General features: G+C 38.2%; 2 protein-coding genes and 1 long non-coding RNA gene across 4 annotated transcripts in view; 2 read left to right on the top strand and 1 right to left on the bottom strand.

Annotated features, from left to right (window-relative positions):
* The window catches only part of LOC115210191 (probable 39S ribosomal protein L45, mitochondrial), a 60,771-nt gene extending 58,947 nt beyond the window's left edge, over positions 1 to 1,824 (top strand). For both annotated transcript variants that reach the window (XM_036502567.1, XM_029778655.2), the window contains exon 8: positions 1,476 to 1,824. In XM_036502567.1, coding sequence (XP_036358460.1) covers positions 1,476 to 1,757 — 282 coding nt within the window. In that variant the 3' untranslated portion in view covers positions 1,758 to 1,824. The remainder of the gene's footprint in view (positions 1 to 1,475) is intronic.
* Positions 1 to 26,854, bottom strand: part of LOC118763159 — a 51,868-nt gene that overhangs the window by 24,133 nt on the left and 881 nt on the right. Inside the window, exon 2 of the long non-coding RNA XR_004998919.1 lies at positions 12,062 to 12,109. This is a non-coding gene — a long non-coding RNA (uncharacterized LOC118763159). The remainder of the gene's footprint in view (positions 1 to 12,061; positions 12,110 to 26,854) is intronic.
* LOC115211138 (myocyte-specific enhancer factor 2A) overlaps positions 26,277 to 26,854 on the top strand; it is a 36,774-nt gene continuing 36,196 nt past the window's right edge. The window contains exon 1 of the mRNA XM_036502566.1: positions 26,277 to 26,300. The gene's annotated coding sequence lies outside the window, so the exon portion shown is untranslated. The remainder of the gene's footprint in view (positions 26,301 to 26,854) is intronic.

Genomic DNA, 26,854 nt, shown 5'->3' with positions numbered 1-26,854 from the left:
ATGACCTAATATATATAATATGAATATGTGTGAGCAAAGGCATGATTGAGTATTTAAGAAATTCTCTTCACCGTTATGAAATTTTCACTGCAATAACCTCAGGTCATCCTAGTACTGTGATTGAAATATAGTAGAAAGAAACTTTAAAAACCAATTAGATAGATTGTACCTCTAATTCAAATGGTTTACCCATACACGCATGCTGATTCTCCCAAAGGATTACTTTAACCCATTAGCATTTAAACTAGCCATTTCCAGCCCAAATATTCTACATGTTTTATGTTCAAACCAGCCAGATCCAGCCTCTAACACATCATCATCATCGTTTAACGTTCGTTTTCCATGCTAGCATGGGTTGGACGGTTCGACTGGGGTCTGGGAAGCCAGGAGGCTGCACCAGGCTCCAGTCTGATCTGGCAGTGTTTCTATAGCTGGATGCCCTTCCTAACGTCAACAACTCCAAGAGTGTAGTGGGTGCTTTTTTACATGCCACAGGCACAGGGGCCAGACGAGGCTGGCAACGGCTACAATTGGTTGGTGCCTTTTGCATGCCACTGACACAGAAGCTAGACACGGCGGCACTGGCATCGGCCACGTTCGGATGGTCCTTTTTACGTGCCACCAGCACGGGTATCACAACTACAATTTCTACACTACAATGTCATTCTGAAAATAAATGATCAAATTATGATAATGCATGATCATTAAGTTAATGCATGATTAATTCAAAATGATGTTAATAACTAAGCCTTACATGTGATTGCGGAATCTGAATGCTAAAGGGTTAAGAATACTGTACCACTTGTACTGATGGATGGAAGCACTCCGTCGGTTATGATGACGAGGGTTCCGGTTGATCCGCATCAACAGAACAGCCTGCTCGTGAATTTAACGTGTAAGTGGCTGAGCACTCCACAGACACATGTACCCTTAACGTAGTTCTTGGGGATATTCAGCGTGACACAGAGAGTGACAAGGCCGGCCCCTTGAAATACAGGTACAACAGAAACAGGAAGTAAGAGTGAGAGAAAGTTGTGGTGAAAGAGTACAGCAGGGATCACCACCATCCCCTGCCGGAGCCTCGTGGAGCTTTTTAGGTGTTTTCGCTCAATAAACACTCACAACGCCCGGTCTGGGAATCGAAACCGCGATCCTATGACTGCGAGTCCGCTGCCCTAACCACTGGGTCATTGTGCCTCCACAACCACTTGTACTATAATTCAATAAATAGATAGCTTAGTTGATTAAAACACTGGAATATTAATCTTCAGGCAGACAGAAGACCTATAAGCTCTGTGTGTGTACGTGCGTGCACGCATTCTTGTATTACAGTTGTAAGTAATATGAAAGTTATTCGGCTCTACTTCTTAAAATAAGTCTTATCATGCACATATCCAGTATCTACAATAAATCTTTTTTTTTTCTTTTTCTGCAATTCTTTTAGCTTCAGTTTTAAATTTTGTTTTTTGTTTCAGTGCCTGGCGATTTACGACCGATTCGGTCGTCTAATGTATGGTAGTGAAAATCTTGTAAAAGACGTTTTGGAATATGTTGTATTCGAAAATCACATATCAAACATATATGGCCAGTGGAGAATTCACGGGAAGATAATTCCGGATTGGATGCCACCTAGAGACCCTATCCTTCGAACATATCAGTTGCCTAAATTTGAACCCATTGAAGAGGATGTAGAAAACAATGAAGAAAACAATGAAGGGGATCCTAAAGAAAATCAACAGCAACATGCAACTGTCTAATCTGATAGACTTTCAATTATTGACAACTTTTTTTTATGCTTTAATAAATAGAATTTAATTTATTACATTTATGTTTTATGTTATTTTTAATTGCTTGATTTTAGTTTCCAGGTAAGTAAATTGTAATACCTTTTCAATTTCTTTTTCTATCTATTTCTCTCTCAAGTAAGCTGTGTGATATCATTCCTATTGGTTTGAAATATAATATTCTGTATAATTTATTTGGTTATTTCTTGATTGTGTGCAGAAAAAAAAAACAATCTTGTAATTTACTTGAAAAAGTGTTATATATAAATTGTGATGACTCTCATTTCATCTTTACAAAAAGAAACGTGTGCATATAGGTGAATGTGTCTGTGTGTGATGGGTAGACAAGCACACACACACACACCACATACATACACACATTTGTACACAAGCACACACACACACACCACATACATACACACATTTATACACAAGCACACACACACACACCACATACATACACACATTTGTACACAAGCACACACACACACCACATACATACACACATTTATACACAAGCACACACACACACACCACATACATACACACATTTATACACAAGCACACACACACACACACACAACACATACACATTTATACACAAGCACACACACACACCACATACATACACACATTTATACACAAGCACACACACACACACACACAACACATACATACACACATTTATACACAAGCACACACACACACAACACATACACATTTATACACAAGTTATTTACAATGTGACATCTTCATTAAGAACAATTAAGAGTGCGGTATTTGAGTGGGATGGTCAAATAGCTCAAGCTGCACAACAGTAATTATTTTGTACTGGGGCAAGGGATTTTACTATGTTTCTTTTACTTATTTTTTTTCTCTTTTTTCTTTTCTTAGCTACAGTCTAACTAATTGATGTTTTGAAAATACTAGCAGTATCGCCCTGCGTTGCTCGGGTTTGTTTCGACCCTTTAGAATTGGAATTTTTGAAAAGTAAAAATTTTGCATTATGTAGCTTGTTATTCTCTTTAAGTGAACATTTTCTCTGGTTGAAATACACCGAAAAATGGCGACACAGCAGTAAAAAAATCGTAAAAAATAGGGATTTTCGTAGAAAAAAAGCACCTTTTCGATGTAAATAATTTTTGGCGTTAACATGGGCCGATTTGAATTTTTTCTTCTACGGAAGGAAGAGCAAGCCTTCTTCTGTCATACTTTCAATTTTGGTCAAGTTGCGCCGCAGGGTCTCGGAGGAGATAGTGTTAGTTGAAGGCTACCAAACCTGCCATACACAGACAACTTCAGCTTTATATACAGAGAGATTTTTCTCCATGTCTATACATCAACCTAAAATAGTTGCAAAGTTTTCAGCTAGAAATCCTTTATTGTAAGTTTTATATGTTCAACATTAGTTGCTCTCATTAGTACATCAGTCTACAATAATCAGTTGAAATATTGTCGTTTCATTGACAAAATAGTATTTTTATGACTGAAAAATTTTCCTCGTTGCATCGCCACAACTCTGTTGTATTTGCTGAATTTATACTTTAAGTCAATGAGTTTATTCTATTATTTTATGATCAGGTTCAGCCAGGGACTGGTCATGCTGGTTACCATCAGTGCTAATGCTTGTTTATTTTAGATTCATTTCCCAGTCTTGTCTCTGTAATCAGTCCTGATGAAGTAGTGAACTGAACAGAGCTGCTGGAATCAGTCCTGATGAAGTAGTGAACTGAACAGAGCTGCTTTAATCAGTCCTGATGAAGTAGTGAACTGAACAGAGCTGCTGGAATCAGTCCTGATGAAGTAGTGAACTGAACAGAGCTGCTTTAATCAGTCCTGATGAAGTAGTGAACTGAACAGAGCTGCTTTAATCAGTCCTGATGAAGTAGTGAACTGAACAGAGCTGCTGGAATCAGTCCTGATGAAGTAGTGAACTGAAAAGAGCTGCTTTAATCAGTCCTGATGAAGTAGTGAACTGAACAGAGCTGCTGGAACCAGTCCTGATGAAGTAGTGAACTGAACAGAGCTGCTGGAATCAGTCCTGATGTAGTGAACTGAACAGAGCTGCTGGAACCAGTCCTGATGAAGTAGTGAACTGAACAGAGCTGCTTTAATCAGTCCTGATGAAGTAGTGAACTGAACAGAGCTGCTGGAACCAGTCCTGATGAAGTAGTGAACTGAACAGAGCTGCTTTAATCAGTCCTGATGAAGTAGTGAACTGAACAGAGCTGCTGGAACCAGTCCTGATGAAGTAGTGAACTGAACAGAGCTGCTTTAATCAGTCCTGATGGATGAAGTAGTGAACTGAACAGAGCTGCTGGAACCAGTCCTGATGAAGTAGTGAACTGAACAGAGCTGCTTTAATCAGTCCTGATGAAGTAGTGAACTGAACAGAGCTGCTTTAATCAGTCCTGATGAAGTAGTGAACTGAACAGAGCTGCTTTAATCAGTCCTGATGAAGTAGTGAACTGAACAGAGCTGCTTTAATCAGTCCTGATGAAGTAGTGAACTGAACAGAGCTGCTGGAACCAGTCCTGATGAAGTAGTGAACTGAACAGAGCTGCTGGAACCAGTCCTGATGAAGTAGTGAACTGAACAGAGCTGCTGGAACCAGTCCTGATGAAGTAGTGAACTGAACAGAGCTGCTTTAATCAGTCCTGATGAAGTAGTGAACTGAACAGAGCTGCTGGAACCAGTCCTGATGAAGTAGTGAACTGAACAGAGCTGCTTTAATCAGTCCTGATGAAGTAGTGAACTGAACAGAGCTGCTGGAACCAGTCCTGATGAAGTAGTGAACTGAACAGAGCTGCTGGAACCAGTCCTGATGAAGTAGTGAACTGAACAGAGCTGCTTTAATCAGTCCTGATGAAGTAGTGAACTGAACAGAGCTGCTGGAACCAGTCCTGATGAAGTAGTGAACTGAACAGAGCTGCTTTAATCAGTCCTGATGAAGTAGTGAACTGAACAGAGCTGCTGGAACCAGTCCTGATGAAGTAGTGAACTGAACAGAGCTGCTGGAATCAGTCCTGATGAAGTAGTGAACTGGACAGAGCTGCTGGAACCAGTCCTGATGAAGTAGTGAACTGAACAGAGCTGCTGCAATCAGTCCTGATGAAGTAGTGAACTGAACAGAGCTGCTGGAACCAGTCCTGATGAAGTAGTGAACTGAACAGAGCTGCTTTAATCAGTCCTGATGAAGTATTGAACTGAACAGAGCTGCTGGAACCAGTCCTGATGAAGTAGTGAACTGAACAGAGCTGCTGGAATCAGTCCTGATGAAGTAGTGAACTGAACAGAGCTGCTGGAATCAGTCCTGATGAAGTAGTGAACTGAACAGAGCTGCTGGAACCAGTCCTGATGAAGTAGTGAACTGAACAGAGCTGCTGGAACCAGTCCTGATGAAGTAGTGAACTGAACAGAGCTGCTTTAATCAGTCCTGATGAAGTAGTGAACTGAACAGAGCTGCTGGAACCAGTCCTGATGAAGTAGTGAACTGAACAGAGCTGCTGGAACCAGTCCTGATGAAGTAGTGAACTGAACAGAGCTGCTTTAATCAGTCCTGATGAAGTAGTGAGTAGTGAACTGAACAGAGCTGCTTAATCAGTCCTGATGAGTAGTGAACTGAACAGAGCTGCTTTAATCAGTCCTGATGAAGTAGTGAACTGAACAGAGCTGCTGGAACCAGTCCTGATGAAGTAGTGAACTGAACAGGGCTGCTTTAATCAGTCCTGATGAAGTAGTGAACTGAACAGAGCTGCTGGAACCAGTCCTGATGAAGTAGTGAACTGAACAGAGCTGCTGGAACCAGTCCTGATGAAGTAGTGAACTGAACAGAGCTGCTTTAATCAGTCCTGATGAAGTAGTGAACTGAACAGAGCTGCTGGAATCAGTCCTGATGAAGTAGTGAACTGAACAGAGCTGCTGGAACCAGTCCTGATGAAGTAGTGAACTGAACAGGGCTGCTTTAATCAGTCCTGATGAAGTAGTGAACTGAACAGAGCTGCTGGAACCAGTCCTGATGAAGTAGTGAACTGAACAGAGCTGCTGGAACCAGTCCTGATGAAGTAGTGAACTGAACAGAGCTGCTTTAATCAGTCCTGATGAAGTAGTGAACTGAACAGAGCTGCTGGAATCAGTCCTGATGAAGTAGTGAACTGAACAGAGCTGCTGGAACCAGTCCTGATGAAGTAGTGAACTGAACAGAGCTGCTGGAACCAGTCCTGATGAAGTAGTGAACTGAACAGAGCTGCTTTAATCAGTCCTGATGAAGTAGTGAACTGAACAGAGCTGCTGGAATCAGTCCTGATGAAGTAGTGAACTGAACAGAGCTGCTGGAATCAGTCCTGATGAAGTAGTGAACTGAACAGAGCTGCTGGAATCAGTCCTGATGAAGTAATGAACTGAACAGAGCTGCTGGAATCAGTCCTGATGAAGTAGTGAACTGAACAGAGCTGCTTTAATCAGTCCTGATGAAGTAGTGAACTAAACAGAGCTGCTGCAATCAGTCCTGATGAAGTAGTGAACTGAACAGAGCTGTTGGAATCAGTCCTGCTGAAGTAGTGAACTGAACAGAGCTGCTTTAATCAGTCCTGATGAAGTAGTGAACTGAACAGAGCTGCTGGAACCAGTCCTGATGAAGTTGTGAACTGAACAGAGCTGCTGGAACCAGTCCTGATGAAGTAGTGAACTGAACAGAGCTGCTTTAATCAGTCCTGATGAAGTAGTGAACTGAACAGAGCTGCTGGAATCAGTCCTGATGAAGTAGTGAACTGAACAGAGCTGCTGGAATCAGTCCTGATGAAGTAGTGAACTGAACGGAGCTGCTGGAACCAGTCCTGATGAAGTAGTGAACTGAACAGAGCTGCTGGAATCAGTCCTGATGAAGTAGTGAACTGAACAGAGCTGCTTTAATCAGTCCTGATGAAGTAGTGAACTGAACAGAGCTGCTGGAATCAGTCCTGATGAAGTAGTGAACTGAACAGAGCTGCTTTAATCAGTCCTGATGAAGTAGTGAACTGAACAGAGCTGCTGGAATCAGTCCTGATGAAGTAGTGAACTGAACAGAGCTGCTGGAACCAGTCCTGATGAAGTAGTGAACTGAACAGAGCTGCTGGAATCAGTCCTGATGAAGTAGTGAACTGAACAGAGCTGCTTTAATCAGACCTGATGAAGTAGTGAACTGAACAGAGCTGCTGGAATCAGTCCTGATGAAGTATTGAACTGAACAGAGCTGCTGGAATCAGTCCTGATGAAGTAGTGAACTGAATAGAGCTGCTGGAATCAGTCCTGATGAAGCAGTGAACTGAACAGAGCTGCTCTTGTCTGCATTTCTTGTCATAATGTGGGGTCATCTGATACATCAGATAAAAATTTGTCTAATTGTTCTTTGAACACATCCATATCTACACTTTGTAACTCTTTGAGGTCTTTTGGCAAGGTATTGAAAGTTGTGAGCCTTTGATCCTTGTTACACTGGATGGAGAAAGCAGGATCTTTAGTATTATGCAGCGGTGTCCAGTCTGGTGACTGGTGTAGCATTCAACCCCTAAGTTGGGTATTGGACCCTCCAAGACCTTAGGAGGTCCTTGAGGGTTTATCTTTACATTATAATAGTACTTAGTTTATTTTGCTGGATATTAAATACTGTTGATCAGAATGTTTTATAGAAGAGTTTCTGAAACATTCTCCTTGTATTGCAAATAAATAAATAAATAATGTAAAATTTAATAAGAAAAAAAAAAGAATGCTGTCAACTTCTTCATATATCTACAAGTTAATCATCATCATCATCATTGTTTTAATGTTCCCTTTTCCATATGCACATGGGTCAGACATAATTTGTTGAGACAGATTTTTTTACTGCTAGATGCCCTTCCTGTCACCAACCCTCACCTATTTCCAAGTAAGGTAATATTTCCCCATGGCCAGACATGTTTTCACAGAAGATTGGAAATGAAAGACACTGCTTGTATGACAGTGACATTTATTTACAGCTATCACTTGATAACAAAGCAAGGAGACAGTAACAAACACATACACACATGTATATACAGATATGACAGGCTTTCTGTCATATCTGTATATACATGTCTACTAACAAAGCTTTAGTTGGCCCAGGGTTATAGGAGAAGACACTTGCTTTAGGTGCTATACCTGAAACCAGAGAAGCAAACTTCTTATCACTCAGCATGCCTGTACCTATTGAGTACAAATATAATTAAATATTCCAACACAATCCATCGTTCATCTGATTCCAAGTTCTAAGATAAAAAAATACAAAAATTTCATATACTTATTCTTTGAAACTATTATCAGTTATTACTAATACTAAAAATACTAACTCTAAATTTTCATCACAAATTTCAGTAATATGATTACTCTTTTACCTGTTTCAGTCATTTGACTGTGGCCATGCTGGAGCACCGCCTTTAGTCGAGCAAATCGACCCTGGGACTTATTCTTTGTAAGCCTAGTACTTATTCTATTGGTCTCTTTTGCCGAACCGCTAAGTGACGGGGACGTAAACACACCAGCATTGTCAATCAATGCTAGGTGGACAAACACAGACACACACATACATATACACATATATACATACATACGACAGGCTTCTTTCAGTTTCCGTCTACCAAATCCACTCACAAGGCATTGGTCGGCCCTGAGCTATAGCAGAAGACAGTTGCCCAAGATGCCACGCAGTGGGACTGAACCCGGAACCATGTGGTTGGTTAGCAAGCTAGTTACCACACAGCCACACCTGCGCCTGATTAACTAATTTTTACAATCTTTTACCCTTAGTTTCTACATAACCTGCTTATCATAAGGCCGCATCAAATAAAGGCCCTTGATCAATAAAAAAATTAAAATAAAAAAGAATAAATAGTATTACTAAATATCTTTAAAATTGTACTATATGATTCGATGCTAATGTAATAGATTGTAATAGATTTTTATCGACATCAATGTTGGTACTTGCAACATTCATTGTTCATATAGATTAACACAAATCAATAAAATAAGATCAGTCTCATTTGACATGGAATAGGTCAATCTTTTTAAACCCTTTAATCTCTCTGAGGTCAAGATGTTTTAAAATCTTTTTTAATATATTTGCTATTGTGTAATTACTATCAGCTCTCATGAGGTATTCTGGTCAAAAAACACATACCAATCTTTCCTTCATATCTGATTTACTTAAACTGAGTCTATTTTTCAGATTTTCATTATATCTCAGTCAGATCACAGTAATCTCTTTTCTTATCTGTTATATTTTCCGCCTTCCTTTAAAATAACAACACTTTTTGCAGCGTGTATTGTAAAATATTCTAAGAAAAACATCTCTAGATTCTATATCATGTCAGATGGTCTGCAAATGTTCAGTCAACACCAAATTTACTCTGAAATTGATTGGTTGCCTACACACCAGAACTTATCTATTTCCCTGACTGAATCATTATCGTACTTTGGACTAAACAATGTACTGAAAGGTTTTGCCATTGTCTGTCTCGTTAAAATGTCATATGCCACCTGTGCAATCATTAGTTTCTTCCTATTCTTTCTCGAAATCATTGAAAACAACATAGCTTTTATCTTTATCTTAGTCATGCTGGTTTTTTGTTTTTTCCATATAATTCAGTTTATTCTATTACAATCAGACCATACATATGAAAGGATCTTTCACTCTGTTGTGTTCTGCTGATACTTTTTGCATTGACAAAGTGTCACATATTTGTATCTGGTTCTTCTATTTTTCACAACTTTGAATGCATGAAACACAAAGTTAACCTTAATAGGGTTTCAATTTAGAACATAGAGAAAGCTTTAAAAATATTGTCGCAGGAGTGGCTGTGTGGTAAGTAGCTTGCTAACCAGCCACATGGTTCCGGGTTCAGTCCCACTGCGTGGCATCTTGGGCAACTGTCTTCTGCTATAGCCCCGGGCCGACCAAAGCCTTGTGAGTGGATTCGGTAGACGGAAACTGAAAGAAGCCTGTCGTATATATGTATATATATATATATATATGTGCGTGTGTGTTTGCGTGTCTGTGTTTGTCCCCCTAGCATTGCTTGACAACCGATGCTGGTGTGTTTACATCCCCGTCACTTAGTGGTTCAGCAAAAAGAGACCGATAGAATAAGTACTGGGCTTACAAAGAATAAGTCCCGGGGTCGAGTTGCTCGACTAAAGGCGGTGCTCCAGCATGGCCACAGTCAAATGACTGAAACAAGTAAAAGAGAGTAAAAGAGAGAACATTTTGTTCAGCACTCTTCCATTTTTTTACCTCTTTGTACTCCTCATTCTGCCGTTTTATAATGATTCATAGCAGCCATTAAAACATTGGACATAGTCCTTAGGAGTAAAAGTTTCATACAACTACATCCTTTGTATTTTGTTTTCCATCAAAGCATATTATTGTATTAAACCTCTCATACTTAGTACCACTTTCAAACCAATATTAAAATGAGGTTGGTGCAATAAATTCAGTAAGTGCGTTGAACTAACTTTATAAACATCCATTATGAAAAAGCATGAACTTTATCAATTCCTTTACTTAGATCTTAAAACTCTGTTATCAAGATTAACAGTAGCCTACATTAATAAAAATGCTTTAAATTTTCATAAATTTTAAAAACAGATTTTGATTGAAGCAATATCCATCTTTATATCACAATGAAAGTATATCAAATGCTTTTTCATCACCATGTATAGTTATCGAAACTGGATGAGTGACAGAAACTTTTAACCCTTTCATTACCAGCCCGGCTGAAACCGGCTCTGGCTCTGTAGTACAAATGTCTTGTTTTCATAAGCTTTGAATTAAAATCTTCCACCAAACCTTAGTCACAATTTACGTTCCTAACACTAGCTGAATGATAACAAAGTTATTTTACTAAATTCTTTGTTATATTTAAAGTAATTGAAAGGAACACAGAGCATCTCAAAATAAATACAGTAACGAAAGGGTTAAAATAGTTTTAAGTAAATCACAATGAGACTTAAGTAAATGTATAAGATTTTGTTCCAGATATAATCATCAAGGTTTTAATGTCCATTTGTCCATGCCCGCATGGGTTGGACAGAAAATTGTTGAGACAGATTTTCTGTGGCCAGACGCCCTTCTTTTTGCCAATCCTTACCTGTTTCCAAGCAAGGTAATATTTCCCCCATGACCAGATATGTTTTCATAGAAGATTGGAAATTATGGATGCTGCTTGTATGATGGTGACATTCATTTACAACTACCACACAATGTCAAGGCAAGGAGACAGTAACACACACACACACACACACACACATAATATATATATACTAGCAGTATCGCCCGGCATTGCTCGGGTTTGTAAGGGAAATAACTATATAAGCATTTTTAGAGATGTAAAGTATAACAGCCATCTCAATATGGCTAACCACAAAGGGGGTGGTGTTACTGTAACTTTTTACGTTTTGAGATTTAATAATAAATTTTTAGAGAGTTACTTCCCTTATATATGCCAAAAATGCATTAAAAATGAGAAAAATTGATTGTAAATTTTTTTTTAAATCGTAGACTCATCGTAGACGCGCGCTAATACCCAGAAGGGCTCGATATGAATCACAACTATAAGATACCTGGTTTTGGTTAAACTGCACCGCAAAATGTGGGAGTAGTTAGGAATCTAAATCGTAGGAGACAGACAGCACACAACCTCACTTTTATATATATATATATATATATATATGACAGCTTCTTTCAGTTTCCCTCCACCAGTTACACTCGCAACGCTTTAATTGGCCTGGGACTATAATAGAAGATGCTTGTTCAAGCTGCCATGCAATGGGATTGAACCCAGAACCATGAAGTTGGGAAGCAAACTTCTTACCACACACCCTCACCCTGTGCCTACAATATTTTTCAAAAGTAAGTCTATATGCTGTTGAGGTTAAGCACATACAAAAATTCTGGTTGATTTGAACAAAAATACATATTCCAAGTGAAAAATAAATGTTTTGGAGCCAATATTAAGAAGAGATCACTGTAGAATCTATTAATGACGTAAACACACCAGCATCGGTTGTTAAGCAATGCTAGGGGGACAAATACAGACACACAAACATATACACACATACATATATATATATATATATACACATATACGACAGGCTTCTTTCAGTTTCCGTCTACCAAATCCACTCACAAGGCATAGGTCGGCCTGAGGCTATAGCAGAAGACACTTGCCCAAGATGCCACGCAGTGGGACTGAACCCAGAACCATGTGGTTGGTAAGGAAGCTACTTACCACACAGCCACTCCTGCGCCTATATGCATATTATTCACATTCAATGATCTGAAAAGACAAAATATGTGGTCTATTATATTTTAAAAGCTGGTCTTAAATACATCTATACTGAATATTTTAAGTTAGTTTTTAATATTGGGTTCAAGCCATAGAAAAATTTCAAATATGAATGAGAAGCTGCCTAAAGAATATTAACAACATCGAACACACATATACAAGGTATGTGTATTACCAGTTCATGGCCAGATCTCTGGCATAAGTTAGCTCACTTGACTATGACTTCTAGGTGTTTTTACACCAGGTGTATTGACATGAAAATTTTCTCTCTTGCCTATAAATCACAGCCTGGCCATGATCTGGCAATACACATACTTTGGGTATGTATGATTGATATTGTTTATATTCCTTGGGCTGCTTCTCACTCATATTTGAATTTCTGTGGTATAAAACATTGGGATATACCTATTTCTTTACTGCCCACAAGGGGCTAAACACAGAGGGGACAAACAAGGACAGACAAACGGATTAAGTCAATTATATCGACCCCAGTGTGTAACTGGTACTTATTTAATTGACCCCAAAAGGATGAAAGGCAAAGTCGACCTAGCGGAATTTGAACTCAGAACATAGCGGCAGACGAAATATCGCTAAGCATTTCGCCTGGCATGCTAACGTTTCTGCCAGCTTGCCGCCTTTGGGATATGCCAGCACAGGGTTCTCACACCATTTTGCATATTTTCATAACAAGTGATTTAGCTTGTCTGGCCTAGTTTTGAGTACATGGTATTGGTAAGTTACAAAGATGATGAAACATTAATGTCTACCACTCCTGGAACAGGACCTGGTATGAGTTATCTTGCTTGTCTATGGCTTCCAGGTGTTTTTATACCAGACATATTGATGAGAAACCATTCTCTCATGTCTATAAATTGCAGTCTGCCCATGAACTGGCAATACACATACCTTGTGTATGTGTGTTTGATATAGTTTATTGAGTTTAGGATATTTATTTTCTCTGTTGTGATTGTAGCCTTGACCAAAAAATGTAATTCAAATAATGAGTTGTTGATCTTGTAGATAAAGGAATATTAAATGGCACTTGTTGATTATGATGATGAGTGTTCCAGTTGATCTGATAAATGGAACAACTTGCTTGTGAAATTAACATGCAAGTGACCGAGCATCTCACAGACATGCATGCCCTTAATGTAGTTCTCATGGAAATTCAGCATGACACAGGATGTGACAAGACTGGCCCTTTAAAATACAGGTATAACTCATTTTCGCAAGCAGAGTGGACTGGAGCAATGTGAAATAAAGTGTCTTGCTCAAGGACACAATGTCAAACTCGACCTTACAATCTTGAACAAAATGCCCAAACACCTAAGCCTCACACCTTCACCAAAGGAATATAGCAAGAATGTTACCATCCATCCATCCATCCATCCATTTTCTTTGCCCGTTATTCCTAGGAAAGGTCGTGGGGGTAGAGTCCTTGGGCACCTCCTCCATAGGGTTCTATCAGAAACAACTATTATTAAGGTGGTGAGCTGGCAGAAACGTTAGCATGCTGGTCAATATGCTTAGCTGTATTTTGTCTGCTGTTAGGTTCTGAGTTCAAATTCCACTGACGTCGACTTTGCCTTTCATCCTCTCGGGGTCGATAAATTCAGTACCAGTTACACACTGGGGTCGATGTAATCGACTTAATCCCTTTGTCTGTCCTTGTTTGTCCCCTCTGTGTTTAGCCCCCTGTGGGCAATGAAGAAATAAGAAACAACTATCATTACACTTTCTAAACGGATTCCCAAGTGCGACCAACTGAGATTATGGATATTATCCAACCATCTTATTCTTGGTCTACTTCTGGTTCTCCTCCCTGCTGGCTTGGCTTGAAGAAAGTGTCTTGTAATTCTTTCCTGCAACATTCTAATCACATGTCCATAATATCAGAGCTGTGACACATTGAGAAGTAGCAATTTCTTCTCCCATTTGTACCTGGTTTTCTTTTTCTTTCTCATTGTTACAAAATACCCACAGAGCTTTTGCATCCTGATTTCAGTCTTACCACTGTTGATAAGAATAGCTCTCACTGACATAAAGTCATAAAATGCTGGTAATATACATCAGTCAAGTCACATGGATATCTCAATAATGTGTGTTTTATGGTAAATAAAAACTGAAAAGGAAACTGACTTACTCTTTTACTTGTTTCAGTCATTTGACTGCGGCCATGCTGGAGCATCGCCTTTTTTAATTGAGCAACTCGACCCCGGGACTTATTCTTTTGTAAGCCCAGTACTTATTCTATCAGTCTCTTTTGCCGAGCCGCTAAGTAACGGGAACATAAACACACCAGCATCGGTTGTCAAGCAATGCTAGGGGGACAAACACACCCACGTATATATATATACATATATATGACGGGCTTCTTTCAGTTTCCGTCTACCAAATCCACTCACAAGGCTTTGGTCGGCCCGAGGCTATAGTAGAAGACACTTTCCCAAGATGCCACGCAGTGGGACTGAACCCGGAACCATGTGGTTGGTAAACAAGCTACTTACCACACAACCACTCCTACTTGGTTAATTGGTAATACAATTAATGTTTACTTGACTTTTAAATGAGACCCTAGACAATCTGTCAGTTTGCCACGGTTGCACTAAAAAGACAAACAAGTTGACTTCTTCAAAAATAATTACAATTTTTGAAGTTTTTACAATTCAAATATTCTCTATAAACTCTTTTCTGCTTCTTGTCAAAATGGTGCCATCATTTTCCTTGTAGAAATATCAAGTAGCTTCATCATACAAGTGTTAAAGAAAACTTTTAAAGCCACACGGATGAAGGATAAACCTTTCTGTGCCTTGTTGTGTCAGCCTATCAGAGATGATATATGCATGAATCTGGAACCTATCTAAGAGAATTTAAGTAATTTAAAAGAAAATATTTTGACTAAACATGAAAGCCCTTTATTGCATTTGAAATCATAAGCAATTAATTTAATGCCTTATCATTTTAACTATTTTATCTCTGCTCAGGAAAAATAAATAATATTTTTCATTGTTGTTTCTTATATTGTAATAAAAATCTACCAGCTCCCACCTTTTGTTGTCATCTTTCATTGGCAGTCACACTGGGTTACTACCTTTAAAAGTTTTACTCAAATATATCAATCCCGGGCTTTTGTCTGGTACTTATTTCATTGAACTCAGGCAGACATTTAAATAAGGAGGGTTGATTTACCCTCCTTATTTTCCTGATTTGGCCCCATCTGACTATTGCCTGTTCCCTAACGGGGAAAAACACTTGGCTAGGAACCAGTATCAGAGTGATGACGTAATATTTGTTGTTAATGACTTTTTTGACCAACTGGATGAAAGCTTCTTCACCATTGGGATGCAGGAACTGCAACATTGATGGACTGCAAAGAAAACTATGTTGAAAAATAAACCTCATTTGGTCATATTCCATGAGAGTATCTTGGTCAGCTTATGAACTATTCAGCCGATTCTCATAAATACTAAAGGATATCTCTGTTCAATACACATGTCTTTGTTAACTGGAAAAACAACCCCAAAAACTAGCACTGCATTGGTTACAATGACAAATATTCCAATTGATCCAATCAACCGAACAGCCTGCTTGTGAAATTAATGTGCAAGTGGCTGAGCACTCCACAGACACATGTACCCTTAATGTAGTTCTCAGGGAGATTCAGCATGATACAGAATGTGACAAGTTTAGCCATTTGAATTACAGGTATAATTTACTTTTTCTTGCTGAGCATACTGGAGCCACATGAAATAAAGTGTCTTGCTCAAGGAAACAACACACCGTTGGGAATTGAACTCACAATCTTATGATTGTGAGCTAAATAGCCAAACCACTAAACCACATTGATATAAACACCTCCACACATATACAAACATATGCAAACATAATCTGGAACTCGACTGAAGAAAGAAAACTTTGAATGACCCATCCTTGTTTTATTTGTATCGTCTACCTGAATGTTTTGTTGTCTCTTTTTGCATCACTTAACTGCCTGGATGTTTTGCGTTCTAGTCCCATTTTGTATTTGATATATACATATATATATATATATATAATATTATATTAAAATAGAGATAAAAACCACTATTAGGCAAATCAAACAATGAAAAACTTAAGCCAATACATAAAATTAATTAATTTATATTATTTTAAATATATATCAAAATTATTAAAAGTTTAATAAAAGATAATGAGTAAAACACTACGATCGTTTCAGGGCTGTCCAATTCGTAATAATTCGAGTTATGGTTACAATATGCAACAATATGTAACAATATGTAACAATAGTGGTTTTATCTCTAATTTAATATAATATAACATTTTACTATAAAATTGGATTCAATCCTAAATCTGATTTTTCCCTGTAAGTTTGGATTTATTCCCTAATATTTTATTATATATATATATATATATATTGTGTCTGTGTGTTTGGTGGGATTTATATGCACACACACATGCACACAACAGGCTTATGCATAGTTTCCATCTACCAAATTTTGTTCACAAAGGCTAAGACAGAAGACACTTACTAAAAGTGCCACAGATTTGATTGAACCTGAAACCACATGGCTATGAAGGAAAATTTCTTAACCACAAAGCCATACCATGAGTTGTGTAAAGGAACACCTGGATTCTCTCAGCTCTATAAATAAAACTTATCCAAGCTTCTACCATGAAGATCTATAGCTGTACATATTAAGACTGAAAGACAACTATAAATACAAATATATTTTGTTATTCCATCATTAAAATCAAGTTGCTATGCAAGCTCTTCATTCTCCCTCAAATTATAGAAAAAGCCCCCTTTGGTCATGAATGACCAATGGGATTGCACATAGAGAGTTACCCTCCAAGGCACAAGTCTGGGCAAAGTTGTTTATGGAAGACCAGCAGTTGCCCATGCATACCAGCCTCCCCTCTTCACGCCACTGATGTTATCCAAGAGAAAGGCAAAGGCCAATACAGCTTGGCACCTGTGATGTCGCAACTCATTTCTACAGCTGAGTGAACTGAAGCAACATGAAATCAAGTGTCTTGCTCAAGAACACAGCACACAGCTCAACCCGGGAATCGAACTCACTACTTCATGATTATGAGCACAATGCTCTAACCAATTCAAAAACAAAAATGATACATCATCATCATCATCATCGTTTAACGTCCGTTTTCCGCGCTAGCACGGGTTGGACGGTTCAACCGGGGTCTGGGAAGCCAGGAGGCTGCACCAGGCTCCAGTCTGATCTGGCAGTGTTTCTACAGCAGGATGCCCTTCCTAACACCAACCACTCCGAGAGTGTAGTGGGTGCTTTTTACGTGCCACCAACACAGGTGCCAGGGGAGTCTGGCATCATCCACGATCGGTTGGTGCTTTTAACGTGCCACCAGCATGGAAGCCGGTCAAGGCAGCGCTGGCATCGGCCACTAAATAATAAAGTCCTAAATATCTCAATAGGATAGTTACAACAGGAATACATCTGATGAACAGTCTACTCAGGATTGACTTGTATCTAAACAGCAATTTTGAATTCATATCACCATTTTAATCTGTAGTGTGGATGGATGTTAAGGGTATAACTGCTACATGTAATACATATATAAACACACAGTATTCTCTTTCCTACTAATGTATATTAAGCGCTTGAATGGGTTTTTTTACATGTGAAAGAATAGAACTGTGCATCCAGTGTCCACATATACATGCGCACATTTATATTCATAGGAAATTGTTGAGTCACTGTAACTGCTGTATTAAGTTTCTTAAATTTAAACATTTTTTCAGGTGACACACACACACACTCATACACACACACAAACACACACACACACACAGACACACACAGACAGACACACACATGCACACACACACACGCACACACACTCACACAATATATATATATATTAGACAAATAGACAGATATCACCTGAACAAATGTACAAATGTAAGGAATTTGATACAGTGAATCATCAGTTTTCAATGAAAATTAGTATACGGGCATCCTTCTTATTATGGAAGCAATGCATTCTTGAAAATTTTGCCATAACATGAAGTTTATTTTCCCATTGATTTTCATGTTACAAAGTGAGAATGTGTTCCAGTGGAATTGTTGAAAAAATATTGAACAACAACAATAAAACAAATAATACAAATAATATTATTCATGAAAATCACAATTTCTTAACATTCACAGTATAATATTTACACATAGAAATATTTGAAGAGAAATACATTAAGAAATAATTAAAACTCATAATATCATTATACAGTATATTCTTACCTCCAGCATGCACTATACTATTCCTTTCAGTCTTTTCTGATGATTGTCAGGGCTAATTCTCAACTTCTCATGTGTAACCCAATTAGTAATTTAGCTATTATGAGACATATATATATAACCCATGCTAGCATGGAAAGCGGGCATTAAACAATGATGATGATGATGATATACACATGTATACATACCTATTTCTTTATTACCCCCAAGGGGCTAAACATAGAGGGGACAAACATGGACAGACATAGGTATTAAATCGATTATATCAACCCCAGTGCATAACTGGTACTTAATTTATCGACCCCGAAAGGATGAAAGGCAAAGTCGACCTCGGTGGGATTTGAACTCACAACGTAACGACAGCCGAAATACCGCTAAGCATTTCGTCCGACGTGCTAACGATTCTGCCAGCTCGCCGTGGTATGTATACACATGTATACATACCACATACATGCATACATACATATATGCATACATACATACGTACATACTTACATACACATATACATACATACATGCATGCATGCATAGGCACGCACACACACTGACCCACACACATGTGCACAAACAAACAAAAAGGAACGCAGTGTAAATAACGGACAGAGTCAAGACTATTGAAAAGGTTGCAAGACAACGAAAATTTTAGGAAAATAAAAATAAGAAATAAGTGGAAATTTTACTGGTGAGTGTGTTACATTATAAGGCACAAAAAGAAAATGACTCTCTTCAGACACAACAGAATATTATGAGACTATAATCTCTTATTTTAACAACAAAACAATGACAACAGTAACAACAACAATAACAATAAGAGTACAAGACAAGACACAACAGATTGGTTGTCAGATTGGTTCACTGGAAGCTTTATCATGAATAGACACAGGCAGATGTGAGAAATGGTATGAGCACCAACTGGAAAGGATTGCTGAAAATCATCATCATCATCATCATCATCGTTTAACGTCCGTTCTCCATGCTAGCATGGGTTGGACGGTTCAACTGGGGTCTGGGAAGCCAGAAGGCTGCACCAGGCCCAGTCTGATCTGGCAGTGTTTCTACAGCTGGATGCCCTTCCTAACACCAACCACTCCGAGAGTGTAGTGGGTGCTTTTTATGTGCCAGACGAGTCTGGCAAACGGCCACGATCGCATGGTGCTTTTTATGTGCCACCGGCACGGGGGCCAGGCGAGGCTGGCAACGGCCACGAACAGATGGTGCTTTTTACGTTCCACCAGCACGAGGCCAGTCAGGGCGGCGCTGGCAATGGCCACGAATGGATGGCTCTCTTACGTGCCACCGGCACTGGTAACTCAGCTGCAATTTCCATTGATCGATTTCAATATCTTGTGGGACACAACCATCCAAAATGACCATTTTATTGTAGCAAAAAACTGGACATTGTTGTCTTAAATAAGAAAAAGTACATAGCAATTATTGTGGATATTGCTTCTCTATGGGACCACAGAATGAATGGGAAGGAAAGCAAGAAAGAGGAGAAATATCAGGAGCTGAAGTAGGAAGTCATAACACTATGGAGAATCAGGTATGTAGAAGTGGTACTGATTGTGGTTGGCACATTGGAACAGTTAGCTAAGAATTTCTATCAAAATGAAGCTGTTGCAGAAAATAGCCTTGTTAGGAACAACAAGGATACTAAGGAGGGTGTTAGAAAGTTGAAATAGACGAAATGACCTAAAAGAACTTTGCCCAATTTGCTCTTTTGGTATAGTGTTGGTAGAACGTCAGAAGAGCAAAAGCATCAATGAAAACAACAACAACAATAATAATAAAGAAATTTTATGGGGAAATTGGCAAAAGTAAGATAGAAGTAAAAGAGTCACCTGAGACTGAGGAAATGGAAGAATTCTGGAGGAAGATATGGAACAACGAAAAAGAGTATAATGCTGAAACTGACTGGATAGAATGTGAGAAAGGGAGACTGGATGAAGATGAAGAGCAGAAATGGGAGGCAATGGGAATAGAAGAGCTAAGATGTGTTCTTAGAAAGTTTCATAAATGGAAACCCCTGGGACTGGACCAGATTCCAAAATTCCGGCTGAACTGTTTGACACACTCATAAAAGAACTCGAGCAGGAACAAACTTACAAATACCTCAGAATAAATGGGGGCATTCAACATACAAGTATGAAAGAGAAGATCAAAAAGGAGTGTTATGGGAGAGTTTGAGCAATCCTAAAATCTGAGTCAAATGCACATAACAAGGTTTTAGTTATAAATTCCTTAGCAGTTCCTGTTGTTATTTACAGTTTCAATGTGTTGAACTGGAATATGAGTGAAATAAGGAAGACTAACAGGAATATCTGTAAGCTGCTGACTTGGATTAAGATGCACCACCCAAAGGCCAATACAGATTATCTTTACCTTTCCAGAGCTCAAAGCTTGATCCATTTCAAAATCTCCTACAAAATCACCAAGATTGGACTGGCAAGATATCTTGGAACTTCTAACGACTGGATGCTAAAGCTTGTTGAAAACTATGAAAGACATAAGAAGCTTCATTCTGTTATGAAGGAGAGCAAAAAATTTTCAAGTGAGTTTATGCATAATACCTATTTCTTTATTACCCACAAGGGGCTAAACACAGAGGGGACAAACAAGGACAGACATAGGTATTAAGTCGATTATATCGACCCCAGTGCGTTACTGGTACATAATTTATCGACCCCGAAAGGATGAAAGGCAAAGTCGACCTCGGCGGAATTTGAACTCACAACGTAACGGCAGGCGAAATACTGCGAAGCATTTCCCAGTGTCCTAACGATTTGGCCGGTTCACCGTTTATGCATAATACCCAAGTTGAACAGCATAAGGGAAGTGCTGCAACTGTAGTTGCAAAGAAGGTGAGATCAATAGCAAAGCAAAATGCACTTGAACAATTGGCTGATAGGTGGAAATAAAAACCTCTGCATGGTAAATATGTACCCTGTATCAAACAAGCTGATGTAGACCAGAAGCACATCCATCAGTGGCTATGGAGCTCAGGGCTAAAGACAGAGAGTGATGGCTTTATCTTGGCTGCCCCAAATCAGAGTTTATTGACCCAGAACTATCAATCCAATGTCATGAAAAATGCTGTCGACCCAAAGTGCCGATACTGCAATGATGGGATAGAAACAGTGGACCACCTAATCACTGGATGTAAGGTTTTAGCACCTGTAGAGTACAAATCAAGTCATGACAGAGTTGGCCAATATCTCCATTGGATAATGAGTCAACATTATAAAATCAAAATTGCTGGCAAATGGTAGAAACACAACTCTAAGGCTGTAACTGAGGGAGAAAATGTAACTATTCTTTAGGACTTCCCAGTATGTACAGATCAGACCACCAAGGCAAATAAACCAGATATTGCTGTGAAAGACAAATGTAATAAAGTCTGTTTATTGATTGACATGAGCAAACCCTGTGATTATAATATCTTGGCAAAAGAATTTGATAAGCTCAGAAAATATAAAGATCTGCTAATTGAAATCAAAAAGATGTGGCATCTCAAGACAGTTACAATACCAGTGATTGTAGGAGCTCTTGGAATGATCAAAAAAGGAACTGAAAATTATTTAAGAATGATCCCTGGCTTACCATCCATACAGGAAGTGCAAAAGATTGTCTTAACTGGTACGTAACACGTATTGAGAAGAGCATTGTCACTGCAAATTCTTTTCCTTTTCCTCCTTTATTTTATCTGTTTACTTTTCTATTTTTTATTTTTTCCTTTTTCTCTGTCTTCTCCTTTTTCTCTGTCACATGACTCTATAAATGAACAATCTGGTGTGCTTGTTTTAATGGCCTGCCAATACAGTATGTTTCTTTGCGCTAGGTGTGAGGAAGACACTCGGCAAGAAATGGAAATAGAAATGAAAGATGCTAATGAAAATGATGATGATAATAAATAATAATAATAATAATAATAATAATAATAATAATAATAATAATAATAATAATAATAATAATAATAATAATAAGAAGAAGAAGAAGAAGAAGAAGAAGAAGAAGAAGAAGAATCTACCCAATTTATTAAGTTGGTAAATTATATCAGTGCCTGTTTTTCTGACTCAAGGATTTTAGACAACACACACACACACACACTTAGTTATAGATGCATTTATGTCTATGATATGCAACTGAGGCAATATTTTACTAAAATAGCCATCTATGTACCATATTTAATGTATCCACACTGTTGATAGGCCAGTTACTGTAGTATTTGTCTTGTGATAACATCTCTTATGAACTTGGTATGTTAAAAACTTAATAAATATCAGAAATTCGGAGACAAAAATTCAATTCAGCTCTGTCCAACAAGAGTGTCAGATGCGTTTCGATCTCCAAAAGTATTGTTGACTCACACTTCATTTATTACACCTTCACACATAGCTTGTATAGTTGTCAAGCCATTCATGTATACTTAGTTTCCAAGGTAGAGAAGGTACCTTGTCAAAGTCAATGAATACCAAGTATTGCAGTCAACTCTTAGTCAAGTATTTCTTCTATAGTTGTCTTACTAGGAAGATTATATTAATGGTACCTCCTCTAGGTATAAAGCTGATTTATGTTTTGTCCAAACCAGGGGTTCTCAACAATTTTTTATCTATAGACCCCTTTGATTACCATTTTATTCTGGTGGACCTCATAATCCTTTGATGTTTAAAACTAGTTTTATAAAATGTTATTTATCAATGTTTTTACACATAAATTCGTGTAGGTTGAACTATATAAAATGTTAGAGAAAGAAACCTAGCTGTTTGTTGCAATACATACATCTAAAGCAAAATTTATTCAGGGCCCCTTAAAATACCATTGTGTATTCCCAATTTACTATTTTGTTGTGTGCACCCCCCAAAATCTTATATGGACCCTAGTTGAGAACCTAACTAACTCTGTTCTTGATCAATTATGCTATGATACTCTCTGTTATTTTTGTAGTCTGGCTGAACAATTTGATGCTTTTGTAATTTCCTCTCTCTGAAACTTCTCCTTTATTTGGGTAGCGGTTTATAACGATACTTCTATACCACTCATTAGATATAATACCAACCCACATTACTTGATTATCAATGTACCTGGCTAGATATTTTGAGCATCTCAATCACTATACCCGATGGGCCATCATCTTTCCTTACCTTCATGTTCTCAATCGCTTTATCTCTCACACTATTATCAAATTGAATTGCTGGTCTCCCAGTAGAGTCAGCATGAGATAACCCCTGTTTATACCATTCATTCTCCCTGTTCAACAGCCTTTCATAAAAGCTCTTCCATGCCTCTTTCTTTTCAGCAAAGGCATTGGAAAGTGTGCCTTCATCGTTTTGAATGCCTTTGTTCACAATGACATCTCTGTTGTCCCTTATACATAGACTTGCAACTCTGAACATCTCATGTCTGATTTTCACATCCAAAATGTGCAAATTTCTCTTCTACTTCTCCCTTTGCTTGTATACCTGCCACCTAACTTCCCTTTAAGCTATTTGATAATGTTCTCTACTACTACTACTATCACATGTATATGTGATATCAGTAACTATACTATTAAATACTTACTCTGTTTCCGCATAATCATATGAATAGATGCTAGCTATCTTCACTGGATATGAAGCATAAAATAGGAGATAAGAATATTACAGAGGGTATAAAATGTGCCTTCTTATAATATTGTTCTTGTCTTCTAAAGACAAAGGAGAGAACAACACTATTTCATGGGGAAATTCTGGAACACAAACAAGAAATGAAACTTTCATTTACTGGAGAAACGCCATATAGTATACCATTTGACATGCACCTAAAATGAAGATAAGAGCTGGTACTTGTCAACATTTTTACTACTCATTAACAAAATTAAAATGATAATTTTATTAACCTCCTCTTCATACATGAAACGTTTTTTAATATTCACATCTGAACCACATTTTGCTTGTTCTACCACTGATCAACATCTAGTGCCGTATTCTACAGTGTGTACATTGTATGGTACTGTATTTAAACTAAGAAGCTTTATTTCTAATCTAAGGAGAGCCTTCTAAACTAAGGTCCCTAGTTTGAGTCCAAGACAGTTTGAGTACTGGTGACAAGTTAAAAGAAAAGCACCATCTGAACGTGGCAGATGCCAGCGCTGCCTGACTGGCGTCCGTGTCGGTGACACATAAAAGTACAAACCGATCGTGGCTGTTTGCCAGTCTCCTCTGGCCCCTGTGCCGGTGGCACGTAAAAAACACCCACTACAATCACGGAATGGTTGGCGTTAGGAAGGGCATCCAGCTGTAGAAACACTGCCAGATCAGACTGGTGCCTGGTGCAGCCTTCTGGCTTCCCAGACACCGGTTGAACTGTCCAACCCATGCCAGCATGGAAAACGGACGCTAAACGATGATGATGATGATGATGATGACATTCCATCATAAAACACTTGATGATAATCAGTGTTCAAACCAACTGAAACGTATAGATTACTTGTTATTCAATCAATGGACTGTGGTCATGCTGGAGCACTGCTTTGAAGAGGTTAATTGAACTAATTTTCCCCCAGTACTTATTTTTAAGTCTGGTACTTTTTCCATTGGTTTCTTTTGCCAAACCCACAAGTTGCAGGGACATAAGCAAACCAACACTTGTTGCTAAGCAGTGGTGGAGGACAAGTTTGCTTCCCACATGGTTCTGGGTTCAATCCCACCTCAGATAAGTATCTTCTACTCTTACCTCAGGCTAACCAAAGCCTTGTGAGTGGATTTGGTAGATGGAAACTGAAAGAAGCTCGTCATATATATATATATATATATATATATATATATATATGTGTGTGTGTGTGTGGTGTGTGTGTGTGTGTGTGTGTTTCTGTGTTTGTCCACCACCACCACCACCACCACCACTTGACAACCGGTGCAGGTATGTTTACATTTCGTAACTTAGCGGTTCAGCAAAAGACACCGATAAAATAAGTATCGGGTTAAAAAAGAAAGTTCTGGGGTCGATTCCTTCGACTAAAATTCTTCAAGGCGGTACCCCAGCATGGCCGCAGTTTAATGACGGAAACAAATACCGGATAAATGATATATACGACAGGCTTCTTTCAGTTTTAATCAACAGGGCTTCTACACGGTTTATCAAATTCACTGACAAGACACAACACAGGTTGACACAAGGCTATAGTAGAAGACACTTCCCCAAAATAGACGCAGAGGGATCGAACCCGAAATCAGGTGGTTGGAAAGCGAGCTTCTTAACCACATAGACATGCCAACGTCTCGCTCTAAAATGAACGAATAAATAAATAAATAATGCCTTAAAACCCTAAACAATAATTTAACATAAGTTGCATGCTTATGAATTTGTAAAATTTTGTTCATTGTTTTTCCTCAGTGCAAGAGTGTTTTTAGGTTCGCATGTACTTGCGATTTGCTTAGTACTAAAAAAATTTCTAACATAGTATTGTTTTCTGCTGTAATTCTATTAACACCAAGGAGGCATTATAAAACTCATCCTAGTACTTGATTGGTGCTTTATTTTCTTAAACCCGGAAGGGCGAAAGTTAAACATGATTTGAGCAGAATTTGAACGCAGTCAATTCGCGCCACCAGCTAAAAATACCAGTTAAAATACTCCATTCTTTAAAAAGGGAAGGAAGCACTGGACTTTGTAGTCTTAAAAAAAAAAACCCAGGTGGATGATCACGTCTGGAAAGCCTTTGATTATAAATCTGATCCACCAGGGCTATGGCTATTACTGAGTTAAATAACAACTCATCCATATCGCCTTCTCTCTATACTTAGTGCCTCTTTAAAGTCGTAAAATAGTTCAGTAAATTGAACTTCAGCATATTACAATTATTTAATTCTACATTAAAAGAATTGACGCTGAAACTCGATTCATTACGATAAAGCTTTTATACTGCTTTGTCTGTATGTATTTATTAGATTTCATTTTTTAAAGTTATCTTTTAATATTATGATTTAGACGGAAATCTATAATTATTCTAAATATTGATATCATACACAGGTTCTAAAGAAAATCAGAAAAGTATATCAGTATTTTTCATTCCCTCACAGGACACAATTTTGCCTTTATATCACTCCTCCCCAATTTTATTTTTCTTTTCAATACAAATACACATCTTTTCTCGAGTTTTATGTACTAATAATTGAATTGTTCTTATGCCTGATCAACCGTTTTCGAGGCTTTCAAATCAACTGAAATTACACATTATTCAATTCTATTTACTTCCTTCCTTACATCACAACTTTGACAGACGAATCGTCAGCTTTTTATATATTTCTTTACTGCCCACAAGGGGCTAAACACAGAGGGGACAAACAAGGACAGACAAAGGGATTAAGTTGATTACATCGACTCCAGTGCGTAACTGGTACTTAATTTATCGATCACGAAAGGGTGAAAGGCAAAGTCGACCTCGGCGGAATTTGAACTCAGAACGTAACGACAGACGAAATACCTA

This window comes from Octopus sinensis, linkage group LG4, assembly GCF_006345805.1.
Source record: "Octopus sinensis linkage group LG4, ASM634580v1, whole genome shotgun sequence".
Taxonomy (NCBI): Eukaryota; Metazoa; Mollusca; class Cephalopoda; order Octopoda; family Octopodidae; genus Octopus; species Octopus sinensis.
The sequence above is the reverse complement of the archived record's forward strand: the minus strand, read 5'-3'. Positions and strand labels throughout refer to the sequence as shown.